Here is a 27,212-nt window from a genome sequence, read left to right as displayed (position 1 = left end):
CATCACACTTCCACTGCCCGCCTGGTCATGGACAAGTGGGAATCAGGGCAGGTGCTTTCCTCAGCTCTGCTGTGGCTGTGGCAAGCAGAGGAGCACTGTGTCCAACCCAACCTGATCAGAAAGTCACATGAAAACGTTAGATCGCACCATCAAGACACCCAGTCAAGACAGGAAACCCAGACGATGGGCCACTGCCAACTCAATCACAAGTCTGACCTGTGCAGCGTCACCTTTACACCAATGTCCTATCCATCCCCCTTCCCTGGCTCCCTGGATGAGCTCCTGCAGCTGGTACGCCCCTGGTTAACTGCTGTGGGCACACAGCTCATGTTCCCAGAGTTGGTTTCTACATCATCACCTGTTTTCATGAATGAAAAGTCACTGGGTTTTGCACACAAAAGGTCCATAATGCTAGGTTATTTTTTGAGGGTTTTTAAAAAATTGTATTTCTTTTTGCTTTCTTATTCCAAGACAATAAGACTAGTAAATAGCAAAGGTAGTATCAAAATAATGAAACAGTATACACTAACAACTTATATTTTATAATCCCAAACTCATCAGTGTCTAGAATTTTCAGAGAGGTTAAGTACTGATCTTACACAGTATCTAATGCTGGAATGGTGCCTGGCATTTTGTTAGGAGATAAGGGAAACACAATACAAAGTATGACACAATCCTTCCCTCCGTAAAGCCACAACCTCGCTGGGGGAGCACACAGGAGCCAATTAACCCGTCAGACACGAGGTGGTTCAGAGTCCAGATGCATGTCACTAGACAATTAGAAAAACATGATCATTAAGGGCTGCAGACACGGGAAGAAACCAGCAGCCAGAAAGAACAAGAAAACAGCAAGAGCAAGCCACCTTGATGAGAACCAGGTACCAAGAAGCACTTTTCAAAGAGCCCTTTAAACCTCAGCACCTGGCAAGGGGACCTACTAACATCACCTCCACTGTGCACATGTAGAATCTGAGACTTAGCAATATCAGCAAGTCCATCCAGGACTGCACAGCTTAGGAGCCTTATGCATGTGCAGGAACTGGCCTGAGCTAAATCAAGGAGCAGGGGCCTTAGGGAGGAAGAGGGTACAATAAGCATGTTGCCAGGTGAGAAGAACAGAAGGACCAAAGGCCAGGATGGGACTGAGGAGTCTCCACCCCGAGTCCTGAGCAGAAGAAACAGGGCTTGACAAGCTGGACAAGGCCAGGCTCTGGAGAGGTCCAGAGGCTTGCACCTGGGTACGTTCTTATCAACCTCCATAGAAACTAAGAGTCTCGAGGTAGGAAAAGTTTAGGCGTACTCTCAAACATAAGCTAGTGTCTGCTCTTCTCTGCGGCCTCTGATTTGGAAGTGTCTGGACTGCTGTAATTCAGAGAAGCGTTTTCACTCTCCTTTTTTGAATCAAGACATTAAAAAGTAAAATTAACAACTAGACACCCATTCGTTTTTACACTCTGGAAATTCAAGTCCCCTGCAAGGAATGCTGTGTGCCACACTTCATGATGACAAAGCTGGTTTAAGGTTTTGCACTTCAAGGCGTCGTCAAAAAATACTTAGGCAACAGACTAAGCCTGGAGAAACAGCCATTAGACACACCCTCAAACGCTTTCTGAATGGTATTTGGCGGTTGTTTGTAGAAAATTTGCAAAATACAAAACATATGCAACTCATATAATGTGTGTTTCTGTTTCATTTATACCCTGCAGAACCACAGAATTATACTTTTTCCAGGAAAAAGGAGAAGCGATTTTGAGGCTATTATCTATTGCAGTGCACAATCTGAAGAGGTCTTACCTCACAGTTGCTGAGATCAAGAGAAACCCCCTTCAAGCTATGATTACAAGCCAGGCCCAGTAACAGCGCTCTGGGGGAGGAAAACACACACAGGTTAGAAACAATTCCACATGACATGGGCACGCACATGCTCACATGTACGCACACACAACACACACACAATGTGAGCAACTGAATAGACCCTGAAAGAAGCACGCTCTTCTGAATCGCCTTTCTCTTTTTAAAATGCCAACTGCATTTCCGCCTTGTCAGTAGTAAAACATGACACAGCAGCACTCTGTCTGACAGCAGAGTCCAACCTCAATGCACAACCTGGCAGGACTGCCATTCATATGCAAATAAGCCAGCAGCACACCTAACTGCACACTGAAATTAAATTGTGCTCATCACAGATAGATCCCCACCTGCATCTGCTTGGGGACAGCTTTAATAATGTTTAGAATATTATTAGGCAATTGTTAGAGTAGCAAAATAAAGCTGGCTTTCCCCAGGGATACAATAGCGAGGGAGTCCAGTTCCACAGTGTTCCAGGATGTGGAATTACAGCTGGATGAGCTTATTATTCTTACTAATAAGAGTGTGGGCAAGGGCAGGAGAGCACTGGAGACAAGCAGGCACATGTCTGACCCCGAGTCCAGGGGCCTGTGGCTGGCCACCTGCCAGGCCAGGGCAAACTGTGTCTCTCAAGAAGGAATTTCCTCATCTGCAAAGCGAGGAGAATGGATTCAGCACTTGGAAGAAGCTAAATCGACTCCACTTTTACAGGTCAGTCTTTAAAATCCAATGCCACTGGCCAGTTTCGACACAAAAATTCGGCACACAGATAGATTACATTGAATGGACAAAAGCCCTAAATCAGACCTAGTGAGGAACTCAAAAAGAACAGAGGCTCCTGCTCTTACACACAGGAAATAAATGTGTGCAGGATCCCACAGCTCAGGCAGGTGGTGAGAGTGGAGCTCAGGCACTGCTGGCTACAGCCACCTCTGTTCTCAAGCTCCCTGGATAAGGACCTGGCCAGGCTACTCCAAAATGCCCCAGGGCATTAGTGAGGCAGAAGAAAGCTAATCACTTCCCAGCCAGGTCCCTGACATTCCCTCTTCTAGCCACTGGGTTCTGGCCTCCCCACGAAGAGAGCTGAGTAGCCAGGCAGAGGTGGCTGCAGCCCCAGCGTCAGAGTCTGGACCTGATCACTAGTCCATGACTCCAAACACCGACCAGTGAGAAAGTTTAGGTTCCTCTTATCCATCTATGTGCCAACTACTCATTAAACTGCTTCCCTTTGCCCGAAATTCACATTTTTATGCTTTCTTTCCTAGGACAGAATTGAGTCACTAAAAGTACTTGGGACTAAAAACTGCAGGGCAACCTCGGGTCTCTTCCATTAGAAGCTGGGTGACCTTATGCACACCACTTTTTAGAGGTCTCAGATTATTATCCGCAAAACTAGGGTCTGGACATCAAGGAGGTCTCTTTTACTTCTAACATAATGCAGAGTTTCCAAGAGGTAGCTACCTATTTCAACACTGTGTTTTATAATGTTCAGACAGAAGGAAAATCCTTCCCACTTTCACAGACGTGGATGGAGGCCCAGGAAGGCAAGGGTGTACTTCGAGATACTCAGCTACAGAAGGCCAATGTCAGGAGGTGATCACTCAGGAGACCAATAAAGATAAATAACCCACAAAAACTGTTCTTGGCAAGACAAAACACAACAACTACAGCAAAGCTGAGTGGCCAGGGGGGACTCGGCAGGACACTATAACCAAATGACAGCGAAATGCCCCGACTATTCTCTCCTCGGTCCTCAACCACTGCTCGTAACTGGCGAGGAGAAGAGTTCGTATTCAGTTTCCCCATCTCAGGACAGGGGACACGTCATCTGTGTGGAGTAGCACAGGTACGAGGTTTAAAGCGTCTTCAGCCAAGGAGATGGGACTGGAGAGGGGCGCTGCAGGGCGGGAGGGGAGGAGGGCATGGGAGAAAAAGCCAGATGACAAGAAGAACCGACAGAGGTGGGAACTCGGGCTGCACCCTGGAGGACCCTGCAGCAAGGAACACCCTTGGGAGAATGGGAACTGAACCACCCGGACACTTGAGGGAACACCAGAGCAATGCCACCAGGTTCTCCAAAGCCCCTAAGATACTTTAGCAGACTGAAGGTGGCTCAAAGGAAAAGCCCACCATGAGGGAAGAGGCCACGTGTCTCCCTTTGAAAGGACCCGAGGTTAAGGGAAAGTGCTGGAATATATTACGTCCACATTTAGCACGTTATTCTCAGAAGTGACAGTTCTGTGGCTTACTCTCTCACAGCTACAGATCCCAAGTCCTCCCAGAAGCAAGGGTCACCCTCCACCCCTAGGGGATGGTAGCAGGTGATCTGGGGTTAGGAGAACCACTAGCCCTGTGACAGTTGGGAACAGCAGCAGGTGCTGCCATGCAGGTCGAGTGCCTTCCACTTCTGTCCTCCTCCTAGGAGGCCCCAGATCCCCTGCCCTCTGTCCAGTCCTGCTGCCTTTCCTCAGTCTCTCCACAGAAGTAGTCCCAAAGCACGTCCTCATGCCCATCTGGCAAGCTGACCATAATCTCAGGAAACCCCAGCCGCGGTCAGCGTCACAGGCCTCAGTGCATGTGTGAGCCCAGGGGGACTCTGCAGTCTGTCCTGGACCCCTGCCTCACATGTAGACCCGACCACCTCACTTCTGCCATCTTTCCAATTACTACATCACACCAAGGTCTGTATGGAAATTGGTTTCTAGAATCTTTAGCTAGGAAGCATTTTTCCACACTTTGAAATTTTTACTGAGTAAAACTCAGTGCTGAAGTGACCTCTGAATTAACAGGATCAAACATTCCCATAGATAACAGGTCATAACAGTCAGGAATTACAAAATATCATTCAAGTAAAACATTTACAAGTATACTGATGTAGTAAAGTACAGCCAGTCCAGTGTGGAATATTGCAGAAAACCAGTTCCACTAAGCAATGAGCATCTACTCTACAGTCTACAAGTCACCATTCTGAAAGAATCAGAAAAATGCACTTATCCTCAACTCTCCTGAACGTGCCTGCCTCCCACTAAAGACCAGGGCTGTCTGTGGCTTGGCTCTGTACTCAGCACCCTCAAACCTGGAACACTGTGATGATCTGTAAATATTAGCTGAATACACAGGGTTAAATTTTAAAGGAGCTCCTTTGGAGCACAAGTTCTCATTGTTTTCTTAATCCCCAGTACAAACAGCCAAATCATGGGGTTATTTTTTTTTTTTAATTGTTTTTGGCTGTTAGGTCTAATTTATTTTTATTTTCTGGCACCAGGGATTGAACCCACAGGTGCTTAACCACTGAGACACATCCCAAGCCATGTTTATATTTTACTTTGAGACAGGACCTCACTAAATTGCTGAGGCTGGCTTTGAACCTAAGATCCTCCTACCTCAGTCTCCCGAGCCCCTGCCACTGGGAATACAGGCATGTGTCACCACACCCAAATTGGCTGTTAGGTTTAGAGCCAGCTAACATATAATTAAACATTAAAAAAAAAAAAAAAAAGTGCCTGCTGAAACATCAGATACTTTCTAGCACCTGACTGGATCTACTTTTCTTAAAGGCATTCTTTGTGTTAGTCATATGGTGGTGCTATGTGGTAGCTAGAACTTCATACCTTCAACAAAAAAGGACAGAAAACTTATAAATTAGATGAAAATCAATTTTCTAGTAAAATAAATAACAGGTACAGATTTTTAACACCTCATACAAAATGTAAGGAAAGCGTAAATGTTAACTGATGCCAGCTGACACCAGCTGGGCACAGAGAAATCTGTGGGCGTTTGAGCATGCCAGACAGGGTGCACGACCAGGGAACACACCTTCTTTAGACTCAGAGAGAACTCGGCTCCATCACCCTTACATTCAACTTTGATTCTGTCTGGCAGAGGTGAACAGAAAGCCAAAGATGAGAAATTACTCTCCGACCTCAATTTCACTGAACACTTTAACTCCACAACTGAAGTCAGCTGCTAAGCGAGGCCAAACAGCCCACAGTCCACTCAGTAATGCAGACACCCAAGCACCCAGAACTCAGTTCTGCTGCCCACACAATGTACATAGAGTTTGATTATCACCATTGGTAGAAATATTTAGAACAACCATGGACTAGCACACACACAAGAATATGCCAAAAACGGGCCAAGCAGGTTGACCAAAGGCAAGGGCACCTGGAAGCACAATGTTTGACACATGATCATCGTGCATTTTACAGGGTTCAGTGTGACATTTTCACACATGCTGGGGGGAACACCTCTTTCGTATAAGATCAGGGACTACTGCCAAGGTCATGGACTAAAGGAAGATTTTTAAAAAAAGAAGATGCAATCATATCAGTGCTGCACACTGTGCTTTTAACGCTTGTGATGAACTCTCCCATCTCAGAGCAGCTGTCCTCGTTTGTCTTGTCTGTCTTTGGACCACATGTCCTTCTCCCTTCCCTCAAGCATTTTCATAATAACGCACTGAACTTACAAAGCTCTGGAGGAAGTGAATCACTCACTCACTTTAAGGGCTCAGGAGATAGTTTTGTGCCAGAGAGGTTGATGTGCATCAAAGCCAGGGAGCTGCTGAAGAACTGCTTGAAGGACGGGGGCACTTCTTTTCCTTTCCTGCAAAAACAGAGAGCTGTGAGCGGTCCCACTCCACCAGCTGCCCGACTGGCCCTCCAGACCTGCTGAACGCAGTCTGAGTGCACCAGTCACTCAGAAACGCGAAGGAGAGAAGAAACATCTAAGACCTAAAGGAAGAAGTCGAGGCTGGCGCAGAACAGGCCAGGTCTTCAAGTGCCCCGAGCATGTCTCCTTTTCTTGGCAGCCGGTGAACCCACTATGCTTGACCCTGGCCATCTCCAGGAAACTGCACATCTGGAGTGTTTATAAGCAGGAGGTCAGAGATGCACACTTTGTGTTGATTTTAAGAGGTTTCCCACCGGGCAGAGTCAGACTTAAAGGATCACTGCCCGTGGTGGCTGTGGGTTTAGAGGTAGCAGGACTCGGATGCAGCAAGGGCGGATGTGGTGCCAAGTTGAATGCCGGCTTCAAGTCTGACCAGTGAGGAGCCTGCTCCGCAAATCACCTGTTAAGCTCCTCCATCCACTCTGAGAATCTAGGCTTCTGACCCCAAATCAGAACAAAGACTAAACTCAAAAACAAGTGGCTGCAACCTCCTGAGCCTCCCCGACCATTGGTGGGAAGGAAGTGCGTCGAACCGCACAGCTTGGGATGAAGGAGAGCTGAAGGCTCCAGTCACACTGGCACCGGATCCCTTGGCTGTTGGGTTCCCCCGGCAGAACTGGTGGAAGAGCTGAAGACGCAGCAGGCGGGGAGCATGCAGCCTGCACAGGAAGCAGGTGGCTGACGGCACCGTACTCCAGGGGGAGCGAGGGTGGAGGCCCCGTGTCCCACCCACCCACCTCTAAGTCCATCATACTTCACACACAGAGGTCTGGGGAGACCTGTGACCACCTGACAGGTTCAAAGTACAGTCTAAAACAAGGCAACTTCAGGAAGAAAGATCCAAACAACCAGAATCTTTACCTGAAAAGATGAAAAACCAAACTGAGAGGAAAGAATTCTGATAGGATGTACTAGGTATTACACATTTCCAAAGCTGCGTCCAGAGGGTAGAGCAAGGCCAGCTTGGGCGTTCCTGCTCCTGTCTGATAGGAAACGCTGTCCACTGGCTCACTGAGAAGCTTTGCTCCCGCTGCTCTGCCTGGGTGCTGCCTGCTCAGTGTTTCTAGACATTGAGGGCCCCTTTCTGAGGGAGGCTGCCAGCTGCCACCTGAGAGCCACATGGCTCTCCAAGGCCAGCAAAGGTAAAGGGAGGAGACGAGGGTCATTTCCAGAGATGCTTTGTGAGCAAGAAGGGGCTCTGCAAGGTCTCTCTTCATCTGCTAAGTGGCTGTCAGGGCTCTGGAGAGGACAGGCCTCCCAGATAAAGGGAATGTGGCCACTGCCCTTGCTGAAAGCCAGTGGAGGTGGGGAGGAGCAGCCCTCGGGCTGGGGCGGGTCACTGCTGCGACAGAACCTACCCTGCCGGGTACACTCATGAAATCATCTGTGAACAAAAGCGTGACTGGCCTAGCTAACAATTCACACCTCAACGTAAATGCAGTAATTTTGACATAATTACCGAGCGCTCCCCGCAGCTGTATCTAGTAAGGTGCCAGTATTAAACAATTTAATCACAACCTTTTGTTGGAAGACCAGGCAATTTGTTAGCACAGCACTCTACACGCTTAAGAGCTGCCCTGCTGACCAGTCACCACGGAATCCACAGTGCCGTCCGTGGGTGCAGAGCCCAAGACACAAAGACCTACGCCGTCACTGGCGTCACTCCGACCTTCCATCACCGCCAGAGCCGCGCTTCCCAAGCTGCCGTCCAACACAGGAGCTGAGCAGAGCCCCAGAAGCACCCAGAACCAAACACGCTGCTCATGGTGCCTCTCCCGCTGCACTTCCTGGACTTGTGCCTTCTGACCTTCCTCTGCTAAGGAATCGGTGGCTTGTGTTTTGCTACTGCAAAGATTTACATGCACATTCATGTAATGGAGCAAAAAGTACTTAAATACAGATTGACAAACTGGAGGCACAGCAGCGGGACAACGCGGCAAAGCTGAGGTTGCAGCCTGAGTAAGGGCCAGTCTCCGGGCACACAGAGCTCCGAAAACATCAACTCTGGGCAACGGAGATGGCTCCAACGGGAGGTAGTACCCCACGCTGTGAGCGGACGAGGAATAACCCAAGTCCTGCTTACCACCTGCACGCCCTCGGAAGGCTGCGCACTGGCCGCGTCAGAGCACAGGGCACAGATGCCATGCCCACGCAGCCAGGTCCTTTCGCCCTCCCGCCTGCCCGCACTCCATGCTGCTGCTGCTGCTGCCACTCCTACAAAGTGAAAAGCGTGCGCTTTGGGAAGGCCGGGTCTCGGCCCTGGGAGATACTTTATTCTCACTTCTAGGCTCATCCCTGCGAGACACCCACAGCACTTTCCAGAAGGGCTTTCGCTGTATGAAGAGAGTGCCTGCTCACGTGAGGAGCCACCAGTCACACAGCGCACAGAGTTCCGTGCAGGTGCCAGTGAGAACACCAACCACGGTGAGGAAGATGAGGGAACCAACTGCCCGGGCCGCTGCCCACATGCCGCGCTCTGAGGCCATCTGCAGGCCGCGGCACCCCTTGCAGTCTGTTGCGTTATGGTTACTTCCCTCCCCAGGGGAAGGCTCTGCTGAGGGCAGGACAGCAGGAGGGACCCATACCGGTGCGAGAAGACGGTTCTGGAGAGATTGAGCACAGCTAGGTACTGAAGGCATCCGCGGAGGAGAGCGCCGCAGACCTGGGGAGAAACAAGGCATCCTTACTTTCGAGTATTTCTAGGTCCACCAAGATGTCTTCCTAAAGAAAGGCCCTGTGCCCCATGCGCTCCCGAGACCCCCAAAGCTGTGTAAAGGAACATTACCATGTCCACGGAGCACTCTGTATTGGACAAATCCAGATGAGCAATGGCATTTGGCTGGGCCAAAAAATTGTACATGTGCTTGAAATAAAAAACAAAATTAAATGTCAGGATCTAGAAACACACACACACACATCCCACGACACAGTCACCGTGTTAATAGGAAGCAGCCCATATTCCCCAGGATCATGCTGCTGTTCCCAAGAGGATTTGCAGAATTTCCTTTCATTCCCTTACCTTCTCTGACAACAAAACTCTAAAGTTCACCTACAATAAATTTTTATGCTTCAGTTTAAAATGACCAAATTGAATCTTTTCTACCAAACCCCCCTTTTTATACACTCAACTTCATTTTCCTGGTTAGTTCAATTTTATTATGATTCTTGGAATAGTGCTAATTGATTTTAACTCTTGAAGGTGTTCACAGAAGCACTCATCTGTGTTTGAGCCCTGGGATGGTCTCGGGCTGTACTCTTCCCAGGGTACTAGATTTTCCATCTCTAGTTATTTCCAAAAATCTAACGAGAACAGGCCTGGCAGCACTATCCGTCCTTAAAAAAATAAAAAATAAATAACACACAGGCGGCAAAGGCTCTTGGGGTCTCAGGGGCACCAGAGCTACACTTCCCTCTCCCCCAGTGCGGGACCCCTGAAGCGAGGCAGCTCATCACTGATCAGCTCAGGGACCCTCAAGGGGCAGCCGCAGAGCTCACGGGGTGACCTGGCAAACGGTGGGGGTCTCTCCTCAGCTTCCCTGGAGCCCACCAGACAGCTCAGTCCCAAAACTGACTGAAGCTTGTGCTGCGGGCCCCGGCCACTGGCAAAGGCACCAGACGCAGCGGCTCACTGTGTGGGGCTGAGGAAATCCCTCTCCACCAGATGACTCAGGAGGACACGACGGTAGCCTGGAGTGCTGCGGAGTGACCCGAGTCAGGACACCCCGCAGCCTGAGCTGCTCCCACTCGGAAACCCATCCCTTTCGCCCACCTGCTGTGCCTCCGCTTGCTGTCTGCCTGGCACTAGTGACCTTAGGGATCGGAATGTGGTGCTCCCAGCCGCCAGCTGGGGGAGCTCCTGCCACCTGAAGCGGTGACAGCACCCTTCTCTGAGGCTTTCCCCAGGCACAGGGGTAGCGGCCCCTAGAGCGGCACTGTCGCTGGCTAGGAGCCTGCTCTGGCTCAGGCCTGATCCGTCCTCGCTCCCCAGAGGTGCGCTGGAGCAAGACCACCCCACCCAGGGGAAGCTTAGAACTCATTTGTCATCTGAGGCAACGACAAGGCCCAAGCTCGTCTCTCTCCTCCCTCGCTCTGTTCCTCTGCTTGGCCCCTGCAGGATTCCAGTGGCCTCCCATCGGCCTCCTCGCTTCACCCTGGAAGGGAGCGGGTGCGGGAACGGCCAGTGAAGGTGCCACGGAAGCTGGGCAGTGCCCTGAGAAGTCCTGGTGCACCGGGAAACAGGTGCTCCCACATGATCTGAGTGCAAAGGAGGGAGAGAAACCAGAGAGGCCTTCATCTGCATTCCCTGCCTTACCAGGAGGGGAAGAGCAGACAAATGAGAATACATCCCACAGGGCTTCTCATCCCTGCCAAGCAGCAGAATGCAAATTACGGCCCTTCAAAGATGCCCACTTGCTGTGGCCCAGTTGTTGAAGGAACATTTCTTCTCAATTCAGTGCTGCTGACCAGAAGGGGCCGTGTGCCCATATGGCAATAACCTACCTAGCGCTCTGTGTCGGTGACATCAACCAGAGATCTGAATCACAGAGGCAGGTGCATGAGCATCACGTTATAACTGGGGGATCTTTTTGGTTTCATAAACAAACGCTGAAGAGAGTTATTTTATATACGGAACAGATGAGTTGGGGTCTGTCCTACAAACCCCTTTTAATTGAAAATAATTCTTAAAAACCCATCCATTTTCCCAACACTACAATTCAGTTTACATTACCAGTATTTCTTACTAGGGAAGTCTAGCAGGTGAAATAATGATTTAAAATGAAGGAAATAATTCCTTCAGAAAAATATTTCCAAAAACAAGTTAAACTTCAGCATCATTAAGTTAGAAGAGCCATCTGCGGTGACAGGCTGCGTTTAATTAAGTAGGGCTCTGGAGTTTTCACTAGAGCCCTCCACAGGCTGGTCCCTGCACGATGCTGAGAGGTCCAGACACAGAGATGCAGAAGGTCGCATCTGAGCAGGTGCCTCCGGGGACGGGAGCAGGATGAGGAAAGGCAAACTCACCGAGAGGTCATCTCCTCGGAGCACGTTCCCTGAGAGGTCCAGGTGGGTGAGGGTGGAGGCGGTCAACGGGTTGGCACTGAGTGACTGAGAAAGGCTGTTCACCCCTGCAAAGTCAAGAGAAGCCAGGCTCGGACCCCATGCAGGAAACCGAAGGGGGCTGGCGGGTTTCCACCAAGGGCACCGTAGCCCACCAGACTGCAGGATGGGGTTAAGCCGGAGCACCCGCCACCCTGTCCAGAGGACAGCTCGCCATCCCGCAGAATCGGAGAGAGCCAAGGAATCAGCTCTGCTCCCTTCCACCCGTCCACCCCTTCCCATGTGACCTCGAAGTCTCAGAGTGACAGGAGCTCTCTGACTGGTGACCTTTACCTTTCCCCAAATCCTGCCAAGAGACTCCTGACTTTGTGAGAGGCACTTAAAAGACACACGTGCAAACTCCTAACTTTGTGAGTGGCACTTAAAAGACACATGTGCAAAGGCAGGTAATATACGCGGTGCGACCCCTAGGAAGTTGACGGGGTGTCGCTCTACTTCACATACAACACTCAGGGCAAAATCTGGATCGAAACGGATTTTACAATGTAGGAAGCAGCAAAGGAAGAACTTTCAGTCAACACTCCATGGGACTGCGTGTACAGAACGTGAACGGCCCAAGCCAGTGTCGACTGAACGGAGTGTCAGACCCACCTCCAAAGGCACGACTCCATGAGGAGGGCAAGGCTGTTGGGGAGGCCAGGGCTGGGCTCTCCTCCAGGTACAACACCTCCCCACACAGGCCAAGTCGGCACCCAACAGCATGTGGGTTTCAATCAGGTCCCCTCTCTTCACAGGAGACTCATCAAATGGAGCCCAGGACAGTCAGGTCACTTGAGGGCCTCACATTCTCCCCAAAACTCTGATGATTACTCATAAGACAACGGGACAGGGGATCTCCATATTTCTATTAAAGTCTACTTTTCTAGCTAGGTGCAGTGGTGCACACCTGCAACTCCAGCAACTTGGGAGGCCAAGCCAGGAGGATTGCAAGTTTGAGGTTAGCCTCAGCAACTCAGTGAGGCCCTACGCAACTTATGTCTCAAAATAAAAATGGCTGAGGCTGTTGCTCAGTGGTAGAGCACCCCTGGGTTCAACCCTGGGTACTGGGGATTAGACCCAGAGCTTCACGCATGCCAGGCAAGCCATTCTTTGCCTTGGAAAAATGCAAAGACCTTCATGAAAGAACTAACTAGACTCTAGGATGCAAAGTCAGTGCTACGTAAGGAACATCTCCTCATCTTATGAAATCTTCTGAAAGCCACTGGGTCCTGGCCAGGGCTCTGAGGCCCAGGGATGCCACGGGTCCAGCAGAAGTCCAGCTCGGGGTGGACATAGACGGAACACGGGTGACCTTGCAGATCTATGCTCAGCACCGGCACAGCCACGCACAACCAAAGCAGCAGCAACAGCAAGGGCGCCTGCACTGGACATGCACAGCCCTGTTGTCCTTGTCGTCACTCCTCACAGGGCACAGGATGCTGACTGTTCACCTGAGCTCATGTTGTATTAGGCACCACAAGTAACTCAGAGACGCCTCAGAGCATACAGGAAAGTGCATATGGGTCTATACAGCACCGCGGGTTTCACAGAAGGACTTCGGAAGCATCTGTGAATTCTGGCGTCCACAGCAGGGGACAGTTTCCTAGAACCAGATTTCTGCAGCTACCGAGGGACAGCTGCATTCCCCGTGCACTGAGGCAGCTACTACCAACAGGGCAGGAACCCAGGGCTTCTAACGAAGGGGTGGGGACCTGACCACTCGTGCTATTGAGAGGAACCTGCAAGGGCTGCAGGAAAGGTTGGTTTCTGGTGGTCCTCTCCTACAACTGCTGGGATGATGAATTTCCTTCAGTTTGTCTTCTAATAACATGAATCTGTTTTTTAAGTGAAACTATTGAGTCTAAAACATATGGAGAATACCAGACTCTCATCAAGAAAGTCCTTTGTAAGATCTCATCCTTACTGACTATGGTAAGGCCCAGTAAATGAATTGCAGAATGAGAAGGCCAAGTGAGTCCTGACAGAATGCTCCTTGACTGCGTGTGGGCCCTTGGCAGGTGGCCAGCGTCTGAGCAGACTTCAGAGGACCAGGTGACCAGCTCGGCTTCGCGCCACGGAAGCGGCACACAGGGCATCCTCCCTGGCCCCCTGAGCCCTCGCTCGCATGCAGCCTGCCTCGGAGGGCCCACTGAGAGCAGGAAATCATAAAAGCACAGGACTACAAAACAATCAGGGCTCTGACAAACCCAACTCAACACAGAGCTGCGGGCTGCTCCAGAGGCTGGCTGCCTGGTGACGTCCACCATGCGTCTTCTTCACTACCGGAATGTTTACAGCTGGATAAGGGGGAGCCAGATGGCCCTGCCTTGACGTAATCTGCCAACCAGCAGGACACTTGCTGGAAATCCAGAAAACTATCAGCGAGCTAACATCTGAGGAAGAGAGGCACACTGGGAAGCGCCGGGAATGTCGTGAGGAAATTATTTTAGGATGTCTTGAATTATGGAGCCTTGAATATAAATGTTTTCAAGAAACTAAAATATAAATGTTAGTCAGATTCAACAGAAACTTAAAACTGCAGTTTAATCTGAGCTATTTTGAAATAGCAAACCTTTCAGAATCTATGTATAAGCCTTTAAGAAATCGATGTTAAAAAAAAAAAAGCATGTCAAGGTATTTGTCTTAAAACAGATAACAAAAAAAATTTGAGGTCTCATATTATAAATCAATATTAATTCTCAGAACACATTCTGCTGTATACATATTTTGTTACAGGACAGAGATAACCAGTGGGACTGACCTGTGAAGGGCACAAGCAATGTGCAGCTGCCCTCAACACAGGGGTGCTGAGGGGCCCGGCTGGGCCCACAGAGCTCCCTGCCCTACCACTGAGAGGTGGCACGAGGAAGTCGGAACCCAGGCCCGCCCTAGGAAGGACACATGATTGCCACTTCTCTCCATCTGTTCAGTGGTACTGAACAAATAAAGAAATGTCATCAAAAGGCCTTCAAACAGACTTGGGAAAGCCCTCCGTCCATAAAGAGCACAAGATACATATTAATACTTTTGAGAGGTTGAGAACCACATAAAGTAAAAAAGAGATTAAAACTGAAACTAGAAAATGAACCAAGGATGTGGATCAGCCATTTCCCCAAAAGCAATACCAAGGACTAAGACAAACAGGAAAAAAATGGCCCAAGCAAGAACTGGAGGAACTAAACTTACAACGTCAGAGCACTCTGGTGCACGCCAGAGGAGGGACGCGGAGGGCAACACCCAGGGACTGAGAAGGCAGGGAAGCCTGCACAAAACACCTGGGGACAAGTGGCGATGAATAAGAAGAGAAGCTTTTAAAAGTACACATACTCTTTGACCTAGTGATTCTACCTGCAAAAATCATCCTAAAAATGATATTAAGGAAATGGCCAAAATTAGCAAGCAAATTTATGTTGGTGTTGGTTGGATTATAAAAAACTAAAAACTATTTACATGGACAGCAATAGATTATTTAAATAGATCCTGGAACATGATTCCAAACTCTAGAATACCATGCAGCCACTGAAAGCGATCCAGTATTTACTTACATAAGCAATCACCACACACCGTGAAGGGAAAGCAGTTCAAAAACTAGTGCAATAGAGTCCCATATATGCTGTGCATGTGTTTGCACCCACGTATGTATGTAAAGAAACTGTGACAGGCAGGTTACACTGTGGGAGGCTGGGCATCTATCTAACAGTGAAAATCTTGTAATGTCTTAGCATTGCCATTAAAAGTCATTTTTGTTTTCTTATTTATACCTTTCAATATCTTCTAAATCTTTACCATAAAGATGCAATGCACTGACCACCATCAGAAAAAGGGTTTTGTAAAATTGATTTTCTGACGTATAGCAGGAATAATGGAAAGGGGCTAAGATTTAGCTTCAGGCTCTGGAGATGGTTTCCAGCTCCAGGTTAGAAAGCACTGACAGCTGGGAAAATCCTTCCCTTTAGTATATGTACACATGTATACATGTAAAATCATGAGACGTAGGGAACTAATTCCAATTTCAAATCACTCTGAGTGTAACTGCAAGTTTAGAATAATGTCCGACTGGACAGATATAAAATCATAAGGGCACCCCTTTTACCCATGGCATGCTCAGTGACTGCCTGACATGCATCAGGTGCCAGGACACAGAAATGAAGGAGCCAAGAAATCCCCGACCCTGCAGAAACTTCCAGGCTAGGACACAATCAGAGGGCAGCAGCAAACATACTAAAACAGAGGGACTTACTACAGAACACAGAGGAAGGAGCATCTAGCTGCGATGGTGAAGCAGGAGGACATTGTCCAGGAAAGCTTCAAAGAGAAAGCGAGGTTGAAGCTGAATTTTATAGGGTAGCAGGACACTGAGGCTGTCCCAGGATGAAATAAAAGTACATAAAAACATCACAGAATAAAATGATGGTGGTGGTAATCGTGATGATAAGTGACAGTGGTGGTGACAGTGATGATGGTAGACAGTAATGGTACTGGTGACTGCGGTGACGATGCTGGTGGTGACGATGTTGAGGTGTGACGGCGTTGAGGGTAAAGTTGATGGTGGCTGTAGTGATGATGGTGATGGTGGTCATGGTGATGATGGTGAGGGTAATGTGATGGTGGTGATGGTGAGAGTAATGGTGATGGTAAAGATGGTGATGATGGTGGTGATGGTGGTAATGATGGTCGAGGTAATGATGGTCATGGTGATGGTGGTCATGGTGATGATGGTGAGGGTAATGGTGATGGTGGTCATGGTGGTGGTGAGGGTAATGGTGATGGTGGTGATGATGGTGAGGGTAATGATGGTGATGGTGATGATGGTGAGGGTAATGGTGATGGTGGTGAGATGTGATGATGATGATCATGGTGATGGTGGTCATGGTGATGATACTGAAAGTAATGGCGATGGTAGTTTCGTAGTGATAGTGGTGGTCGTGGTAGTAACAGCAGCTGCAGCTGGTGATCTCTATTAAGCCCGTTGTTCCAGAAACCACACTATATCTATATTAACTAATTTAACTCTCTACCTGTGATGAGATAGATCCTCTTATTTCTGTGTTACAGATGAGACAACCAGGGAAGGAGATGTAAAAGTCAGGACTGAACCATAGGCACCCTAACAAGACTGACGATGCTGCATATGATGCCTTCATAAGAACTACCAAGCTGCTCAGTTCAAGAAACCCGTGCCACAGGCCCACAGTGGTCCAGGCCCGGGGCCCGATGCTGAGGATACAGAGGAAAGAGGGGCACCAGTTGCAAGAAGAGAGGCAAAGCTTGCACAGAGCAGGGCTGTGGGATCCAGAAGGAACACGACAGAAGGAGCAGCAACTCTGCAGTGGCCTCAGGAACAGCAGACGCACCTCAGCAGAGAAGGTCGCAGATGAAGCTTTTGTGAAATGAACAGCAGCTCTCCAAGAATGCGGGGCGAGAGGAGAGCTGCTGCAGGCCTGGGTGGAGGGTGAAGGTGGGCGAAGGTGGAGGAATGCAGGGGGGCTTCTGATCTTGAGATGCAGGTGGCAGTGCAGCAAAATAATAAGGGGACTGACAGGACCTGACAGGTCAGGAGGGACCCAGGGAGAAAATTAGGCCATTTCCAGAGGCAGCACGGGAAGCAGAGACGCTGGAGCAGGCACAGCAGGAGGAGAGGCTCCTGTGAGGCCAACAGCCCAGCCACAGGGAAGCCGATGTCTGCAGGAGGAACCACAGGACCACCAGGTACCAGGGGAGGGCGGGCAGCTGAGCAGCCAGGCGGGCATGCACCAACTCGAATCGAAAAACCTAAGGACGGTAGTGTGTGCATTTCAAAACGATTCTCCACTCTGAAAGCACTGGAGACCCCGGGTTTGAAGTGCACCCTGTATTTATCTTAGAACTGCCAGAGTCCTGAGATACGTGCATTTCCACGTGAAGGGTCATAATGGGCACGAATTCCAACACGCGGGCAGCAGGTGCGGCAATGGCAGACACAGTGACAAGTAAATAAAGCATACTGTACCTTTAGGTGACAATGAGGTTTTAGATAAATTTAAATGCTTTAATCCCTTTGGGAGTTTGGCAAATTGAATACTTAGAGAGGACACACCTGAGAAGGGAAAAAGAGAGAGATTATTAGACTTTTCAAGTTCTCGGTTGTATTTGACAGGGCATGAAAATAAAATCAATTCCAATTTGAGTGATCCTGTTTTCTGTCCAGAGCCGGAGGCAATTTCCCAGTTGTTTACCATCATGCCCCCTTTTCCGCTGGCCCGACCTGTGGGGTAGGAGAAAGGGAAGGGTGTCCGTCCACACAACAGTGTCTGAAACTTGACTGTTACCAACAGTTCTCTTTGGTCAGATGGGACCCTCTTCAGATGGTCCCGTCCGCAGTGCAAACCCTCCTGGGAATGGGACAGAATTGCTCCCCTGTTCTATTTAACTTCTGTCTTCCTGAGCTGACTCTTCTGGATGGGAGCTGCATCCCATTTAATTATAGTCAAGAATGGAATCATATTAACTACTCAGATAACGGCTTCACTTTTAACACATGGGTCCCAAAACTTAATTGGCTCATGGTTAACAACCTCAGACGCAGCACCAGCACCGTTCAGGCCTTTTTTCCTTTGTGGTACTGGTGATTGAATCCAGGGGTGCTCTACCACTGGGCTCCACCCCCAGCCCCTTCTATCTTTTATTTTGAGATAGGACCTCTGAAGTTACTGAGGCTGGACTTGAACTTGTGAGCCTCAGCCTCCGCCTCTGCTCCCTAAGTGACTGGGATTACAGGCGTGCACCACTGCACCTGGCTGCTTCAACTTCTTAATGCCAGGTTTTGTAACTGGAAAAGGCTCAAGAACTCAGTGTTAAAAATCAAGGGCTGGAGTGGGAGGACAGAGACACCGGCTCACTCGTGAGGGACTGCAATGAATGCAGAGTGTTGGGGGGAGAAAACACGCAAGAGGTGAGTGTGCACCCTCCACAGCCTCTCCAGCAGCCCCTCGTGCAGGTGGGTTGTCACCTCCCCAGGGGCTTCTAGGGAGGCTCCTTAAATAATAACCAGCAGCGCTCCCCAAGACTAATTCCAAGGTCCCAGGCATCAGTGGGAATCACTGTGCTAGCTGCTGCCCTATTACATAACCCCAAATTCCCTACAAATCTTACCTTTTTATAAGAAATAACTATGTGGAAATAACGTAAAGGTTGTACACATCGACTAAGCATGAGTGTTTCCCCAAGGGTGGTGGATGTTCTGGGAATCCCTGCCTCTCTCTAGAATGGCTGATTGTCAAAGGGGTGGGGAAAGCATTTGATTAAACAAGGCTAAGAAGAATCTGTCAGGCGGGTGGTGCATCCTGCAATCCCAGCTACTCGGGGGACAGAGGCTGGAGGATCTCAAGTTTGAGGCCAGCCTGGGCAACTGAGCAAGGCCCTGTCTCAACACAAACACTGAAAGGGGCCAGATGTAGCTCAGGGGTAGAGCACCCTGGGTTCAGCCCCCAGTGCTGCCCAGCTGAGAGAGGAGAGAAATCATCTCCGCAGCCTCGATCCATTCGAGAACATGAGCACATGCTACTTCTCTTTCTTATTTATTTTGCATCAGTGGGATTGAACCCAGGACCCTGCGCATGCTAAGAAAACTCCAAGGTACTGAACTCACTTTCAGCCCCAAGAAGAGTCATCTGGGAAAGTTCCCCACAGAGAAGCAAAGCCGCCAGGCAAACAAGCACACATGCTGTCCAGTTCAGGAACCGGCAACAGCCCAGGGCAGAGCAGAACCTTCCCGCGGCTGTGGAGGCAGGGGTGGCACCGCAGGGCAACCACGCGCAGGCCTGAGAGCGCTGGGGTCGCCCCATTCCCAGCCCAGGCAGCGGTTCTGCAGGAGCGCACACTGTGCAAAAACCCACTAAGGCCTACGGTTTGGGTCCTGAAAGGCTGGGTCCCTAGGGAGGCTCTGCTGGGAGGTAGGGGAACCTTCAGGAGGTGGGCCTCACGGAGGCCTACAGCTCCCTGGGCAAACGCCCTCAAAGGGAACCGCGGGACCCCAGTCTCTTCTTCCGTGCTTCGCAGCTCTCCGTGTGAGCAGCTTTCTCTGCTGTGATCTCCACCATGATGTGTCACCTGACCACAGGTCCAAAGTCAAGGGGCTGGACCTCCAGGACTGAGAGCCAAACAGACTTTTCTCTTTATGAGTTAATCACGTTGGGCTTTTTTGTTATAGCGACGGAACTTGTGTAACACACTTGAGCTTCATGAACTTTTCTGGATGTACATGTGCTACAATGAGAATGATTATTTTTAAAAACTGTTTTTAAAACTACAGGTTTCCACTTTTAAATTTTGATAGGAGTTATCACTGCTCATCATCACAAATATTGTCTTTTATTTAGCAATGCATACACTATAATGTTATCAATAAAAACAATGTCTTAAAAGCCACATTCTTCATTCGATCATTCCAAAAAATTCATTTATAAGACCAAATTTGTTCCTGCTGAAATCCACCATTAATTTCAAATTTATATTCCAGCTGGTTTATTTTGCTTCATTCTTTGAGAAGACAACAATTTTAAACTTTTAATAGTCTTTTTTCCCATGCCTCACATGAACTCACTGCTAGAGGGGAAGATACAGGAACAACATGAAAACACAGGGAAGAAAGTGTCGCAAACAAACCAAGATGCTATATTAACAGAATCCAGTGACAGCATAGCAGCAGAAATGTCAGAAAAGGACTTCAGAATGTACATAATTAAAATGATCCTTGAAGCAAATGATGATTTAAGAGAACAAATGCAGGCAGTGGATGATCGCTCCAATAAACAGTTAAAAGAGCTAATGCAAGAAGCAAAAAAATCATTCCAATAAGGAGATAGAGATTCTGAAATAAAACCAAACAGAAATCCTTGAAATGAAGGAAACAATGAACCAAATTAAAATCTCAATAGGAAGCATCAACAACAAAATAGATCACATGGAAGACAGAACCTCAGACAATGAAGACAAAATATTTAGTCTTGAAAATAAAGCTCACCAAACAGAGAAAACAGTAAGAAATCATGATGGTAACCTCCAAGAATTATGGGATATAATGAAAAGACTGAATTTAAGAATTACCAGGATAGAGGAAGGCACAGAGACACAAACCAAAGGATTGAACAAACTGTTCAAAATAGTATCAGAAAATTTCCCAAACCTGAAGAAGGAAATGTAAAATCAAATACAAGAGGCTTAAGAACACCAAATACACAAAATTACAACAGATCCACACTAAGACACATTATAATGAAAATGCCCTACATACAAAATAAAGATAGAATTTTAAAGGCTCTGAGAGAAAAGCATCAGATAACATATAGGGGGAAACCAATACAGATATCAGCAGATTTCTCAGCCCAGACCCTAAAAGCTAGAAGGGTCAGGAACAACATAGTTCAAGCTCTGAAAGAACATGGTTGCCAACCAAGAATCTTATACCCAGCAAAACTTACTTTCAGATTTGACAACGGAATAAAATCCTTCCATGATAAACAAAAGCTAAAAGAATTTACAAATTGAAAGCCTGCACTACAGAACATTCTTGGGAAAATATCCCATGAGGAGGAAGTAAAGAACAACAATGCGTGTCAGTAAAGGGAGGAACTACCCCAAAGGAAAAGTCAATCAAAGGAAAAACCAAGTCATGTTAAAAACCAAAATTAAGCCAAAATGAGTAGGAATGAAAATCATATCTCAATAATAACCCTGAATGTTAATGGCCTAAAATCATTAATCAAAAGACATAGACTACAGATTGGATTAAAAAGAAAGACCCAACAATATGCTGCCTCCAAGAGACTCATTTAATAGAAAAAGACATCCAGAAATTGAAGGTGAAAGGATGAGGAAAAACATACTAAGCACATGAACTCAGTAAAAAAAGCCAGGGTCTCCATCCTCATATCAGATAAGTGGACTTCAAGCCAAAGTTAGTCAGAGGCGATAAAGAACATTTAGTACTGCTTAAGAGAACCATAAATGAGCAAGACATAACAATTGTAAATATTTATGCCCCAAACAATGGTGCATCCATGTATGACAAAAAAATCCTTCTCAATTCCAGGGAACAAATAGACAACAACAGAATAATACTTGGTGATGTTAACACATCTATCTCACCACTGGATGGATCTTCCAAACAAAAACTGAACAAATAAGCTATACAACTAAATGATACTATCACTGATTTAGATTTAACAAACATACATAGAATATTCTAACCATCAATGAGTGAATACACTTTCTTCTCAGCAGCACATGGATCCTTCTCTAAAATAGACCATATGTTATGCCACAAAGCAGCCCTTACTAATACAAAAAAATAGAGATACTATGTTGTATTCTATCATATCATAATGAAATTAAATTAGAAATCAATGATAAAATAAAAAACTAAATAATATGATACTGACTAAATAATATGATACTGAATGGTGTAATGATAACAGAAGACATCAGGGAGGAGATAAAAAAAAATTCCTAGAGGTAAATGAGAACAATGATACAACATATCAAAATCTCTGGGACATTCTGAAAGCAGTACTAAGAAGAAAGTTCATTGCATTGAGTCCATATGTTAAAAGAATAAAAAGACAACAACTAAATGACCTAACATAATATCTCAAAGCCAAAGAAAAAGAAGAACAGATCAACACCAAAAGTAGAAGAAGACAGGAAATGATTAAAATCAGAGATGAAATCAATAAAATTGAAACAAAAGAAATAATTTAAAAAATTGACAAAACAAAAAGTTGGTTCTCAGAAAAAATAAAATTGATAAACCCTTAGCCACACTGACAAAGAGAAGGAGAGAGAAAACTCAAATTACTAGAATTTGTGATGAAAAAGGAAATATCACAAAAAACACCACTGAAATACAAAACATAAATAGAAACTACTATGAAAATATATACTCCAACAAAATAGAAAATAGCCAAGACATTGACAAATTTTTAGAGACATATGATCTTCCCAAACTGAATCAGGAGGACATACACAATTTAAACAGATCAATTTCAAGCACTGAAATAGAAGAAGCCATCAAAAGTCTAGAACCAAGAAAAGCCTGGGACCAGATGGATTTTCAGCTGAGTTCTACAAGACCTTCAGAGAAGAATTAACACCAATATTCCTCAAAGCATTCCATGAAATAGAAAAAGAGAGGACACTCCCAAACACATTCCATGAAGCTATTATCATTCTGATACCAAAACCAGACAAAGACACATCAAGAAAAGAAAACTTTAGACTAATATCCCTGATGAACATAGACACAAAAATCCTTAACAAAATTCTGGCAAATTGCACACAAAAACATATTTAAAAGATAGTGCACCATTATCAAGTGGGGTTCATCCCAGGGATGCAAGGTTGGTTCAAAAAAATGAAACCAATAAACATGATTCATCACATCAAAAGACTTAAAGTTAAAAATCATATGATTATTTTAATAGATGCAGAAAAGGTATTTGACAAAATACAGCACCATTTCATGCTCAAAACACTAGAAAAAATAGGGATAGTGGGAACATACCTCAACATTGTAAAGCCCATGGCCAACATCATTCTAAATGGAGAAAAACTGAATGCATTACCTCTAAAAACTGGAACAAAACAGGGGTGCCCTCTTCTACCACTTCTATTCAACATCATCCTTGAAACACTAGCCAGAGCAATCAGACAGACCAAAGAAATTAAAGGGATAGGAATAGGAAAAGAAGAACTCAAGCTATCACTATTTGCCAACAATATGATTCTATAGTTAGAGGATTAAAAAACTCCACTAGAAAATTTCTGGAACTAATAAATGAATTCAGCAAAGTAGCAGGATATAAAATTAACAAGCATATATCTAATGTATTTCTATTCCTAAGCGATGAATCCTCTGAAAGAGAAGTTAGGAAAACCACTCCATTGACAATAGCCTCAAAATAAAATAAAATATTGGGAATCAATCTAACAAAAGAGGTGAAGGACCTCTACAATGAAAACTACAGAACATTAAAGAAATTAATGAAAACCTTAGAAGATGGAAAGATCTCCCATGTTCTTGGATAGGCAGAATTAATATTGTCAAAATGGCCATACTACCAAAGGCACTATACAGATTCAATGCAATTCCAATTAAAATCCCAATGACATATCTCATAGAAATAGAGAAAGCAATCATGAAATTCATCTGGAAGAATAAGAGACCCAGAATAGCCAAAGCAATCCTAAGCAGGAAGAGCAGAGCAGGTGGTATCACAATACCAGACCTTCAACTATACTACAGAGCAATAGTAACAAAATGGCATGGTATTGGCACTAAAATAGACAGGTAGACCAATGGTACAGAATAGAAGACACAGAGACAAACCCACATAAATACAGTTTTCTCATACTAGACAAAGATGCCAAAAACATACAATGGAGAAAAGATAGCCTCTTTAACAAATGTTGCTGGGAAAATTAAATATCCATATGCAGCAAAGTGAAAGTAAACCCCTATTTCTCGCCCTGCACAAAACTCAACTCAAAATGGATCAAGGACCTCGGAATTAGACCAGAGACACTGCACCAAATAGAAGAAAAAGTAGGCCCAAATCTTTATCATGTTGGCTTAGGACCAGACTTCCTTAATAAGACTTCCAGAGCATAAGAAATGAAAGCAAGAATCAATAAATGGGGTAGATTCTAACTAAAAAGCTTTTTGTCAGCACAGGAAACAATCAATAATGTGAAAAGAGAGCCTACCGAGTGGAGAAAATCCTTTTCACCCACACTTCAGATAGAGCACTAATCTCCAAAATTTATGAAGAACTTAAAAAATTTTACACCAAATATATAAAGAACCCAATCAATACATGGGCTAAGGAACTGGGCAGACACTTTACAGAAGAAGATATGCAGGTGATTAATAAATATGTGAAAAAATGTTCAACATCTCTAGTAATTAGAGAAATGCAAATTAAAACCACCCTAAGATTTCATCTCACCTGATTAAAATGGCTATTATCAAGAACATAAGCAATAATAGGTATTAGTGTGGATGTGGGGAAATAGGCACACTTGTACACTGCTGGTGGAGTTGCAAATTGGTGCAGCCACTCTGGGGAAAGCAGTGTGGAGATTCCTCAGAAAACTTGGAATGGACTCACCTTTTGACCCAGTTATCCCACCCCTTGGTTTATACCCAAAGGACTTAAAATCAGCATACTATAGTAACACAGCCACATCAATGCAAAATAGCTAGATTGTGGAACCAAGCTAGATGCCCTTCAATTGATGAATGGATAAAGAAACTGTGGTATATGTACACAATGGAATATTATTCAGCCATAAAGAAGAATAAAATTATGGCATTTGCAGGTAAATGTATGGAACTGGAGAATATTATGCTAAGTGAAATATGTCAATCCCAAAAAACCAAAGGTCAAATGTTTTCCCTGATAAGTGGATGATGATACATAATGGCCCTGGTGGGGTGGAGGGTAAGAGAAGAATGGAGGAACTTTCGTTTGTGTAGAGGGAAATGAGGGGAGAGAGGCCGGGGGTATGAAAGATGGTGAACTGAGACAGACATCGTTACCCTATGTATATGTATGATTACATGAATGGTGTGAATCTACATCATGTACAACCATAGCAACAAAAATTTATACTCCATTTGTGTACAATGAATCAAGATGCAGTCTGTAAAAATAAAAAAAATAAAGTCTTTTTTGTGTCGGTCATTCTTAATAACAGCACACAAACCTGTAAATGCTCAAGCCAAAGGCTGCATTTTAGGAATAGAACTTCAACTTTACATGGCTGGAGACTCCACACACCTGTTCATCCCTGATTCCCAAACACCTGTATAGGGAAGGAGGTTCCTGGAAAGGAAAGATAACCCAGCCACATTCTCTGGAAGCACATCAAACCAAAAGTAACACAAGACACAAAGCGAAGTTCCTAAATTCAGATACAGGTGAGAGTCACATTGGATAGTTTGACTTTTTAAAAAGGAGATCTAAAAGTAAACAATTAAAAGTAGAGATATAAAAGCACAGATAATGTAGCTAATGTATCTATTTTTCAAATTCTAGATGAGTTATTGGAAACATGATGGCTACTTAAGAACACATCCAATTAAAAACACGGTTCTCTATCCTAGAAAAGGTGGTTATAAAGAATTATTTGTCTTAATGACTTGTTTTACAAAATATATACCATAGACTTGGTAATAGTAAAATTAAGTGGTGCCAGGTTCTCACATATTACAAAAATCCAAAAGAGACTGTCTCTCTTGAAAGGTTTTCATTTGACATGCAGTCATAATCATATTTCTTCTTTAAAGAAACACTGTCGCCAATGTTAATGAAATAAAATGCATAACTCAGGCAGTACTGCTCATTTATAATAAATATAATAAGAAGAGGGTCAGTGTGCAGCTCAGAGGTAGAGCACCCGCTTCGCATGCAGAGACCCTGGGTTCAACCTCTAGCACCAGAAATAATAACAGAGAATTAAAGTGATGGATGACACTTTCTCTCCATCCTTTGGATTTAAACTAGAATGAAAATAGTCATGTGAGAACAAAACCCCTTATATAAATTAAGTCTTGGTATAACTAACTGAAAAGAAATCATTATTCATGTTTAAGAGTGGCACGCTTTTATTTCTACATAATGAAATTTTTGCTTATAGGAAACATCATGGACCAGTTTTCCATATACTCTCTGTAGGGACGGGGTACATTCCAGACTGTGAGAAAACGTAACTCAGGAATCAGTTGGACCTGGATTGAAATTAGGCTGTAAGACCTGGGGGATGTCCCCCATTTCTGCAGTGTCCACCTATTAACTGGAGAGAAGGCACAGAAGTCACATTGGAGACGGTGCACGAAGAGCCTTCGCATCCGGCACGCAGCACTGGCGGGGTGAGTCCGGCTAACCTAGGAAGAATCATCAGGCACCCCAGCGAACGCGCCTGAGGAGATGCAACCACGCATGCGTCGGGAGCGGCCAAGCGTGCCACACCCACAGACCCCAGGGAACACGGGTCTGGAGTGTGAGCTGCCGCCCTGGTGGAAGCTTCTCCGCAGGATCCCACATTGAAGGGGACACACACACACACACACACACACACACATCCATGCATGCATGCATGCATACATACATACATATATAACTACCACCAAAACACACAGACAACAGCAGCCAGGCCAGAGAAGTGTGATGTGTTTACACCAGGAAAGGGAAAGATGGGGTCTCACAATCTCTAGAAAGGTAAGCAGTTCGTACACCAAGGACCCCGCTTCCAAGGACCCCGCTTCAGCAGACGGGAGTCTTGCAAATGTGAATCCCAAGAAAATAAAATGACTTTCCCCGTGTGTTGTAGAAGGCCTTACTCCATGGCACTCAAAGCAACTGGTCAAGAAAACTGTCCTGCAAAGAAAAGACCAGGCAACACTTTCTCATGGTCAGAACTATTCAATTCAAACTTTTGGCCAAAAAATACAGGCAGCCTTTGGAGCTTTACCACTAAAACTTCTGCAGAGGATTTCCTGGATGAATGACCTTTCTTGTGATTTTATAAATATGTGTCAAAATAAGAAGAAAGGTCCA

General features: G+C 46.0%; 1 protein-coding gene across 1 annotated transcript in view; it reads right to left on the bottom strand.

Annotated features, from left to right (window-relative positions):
• Carmil1 (capping protein regulator and myosin 1 linker 1) overlaps positions 1-27,212 on the bottom strand; it is a 251,990-nt gene that overhangs the window by 91,650 nt on the left and 133,128 nt on the right. Inside the window, exons 12-17 of the mRNA XM_047558066.1 lie at positions 17,606-17,692; positions 11,542-11,645; positions 9,305-9,382; positions 9,105-9,181; positions 6,349-6,453; positions 1,795-1,864 (exon numbers count right to left, since the gene is read on the bottom strand). Of these exons, the coding sequence (XP_047414022.1) occupies positions 1,795-1,864; positions 6,349-6,453; positions 9,105-9,181; positions 9,305-9,382; positions 11,542-11,645; positions 17,606-17,692 (521 nt within the window). The remainder of the gene's footprint in view (positions 1-1,794; positions 1,865-6,348; positions 6,454-9,104; positions 9,182-9,304; positions 9,383-11,541; positions 11,646-17,605; positions 17,693-27,212) is intronic.

The sequence above is a fragment of the Sciurus carolinensis genome, chromosome 7, assembly GCF_902686445.1.
Source record: "Sciurus carolinensis chromosome 7, mSciCar1.2, whole genome shotgun sequence".
NCBI classification, from domain to species: Eukaryota; Metazoa; Chordata; class Mammalia; order Rodentia; family Sciuridae; genus Sciurus; species Sciurus carolinensis.
The sequence above is the reverse complement of the archived record's forward strand: the minus strand, read 5'-3'. Positions and strand labels throughout refer to the sequence as shown.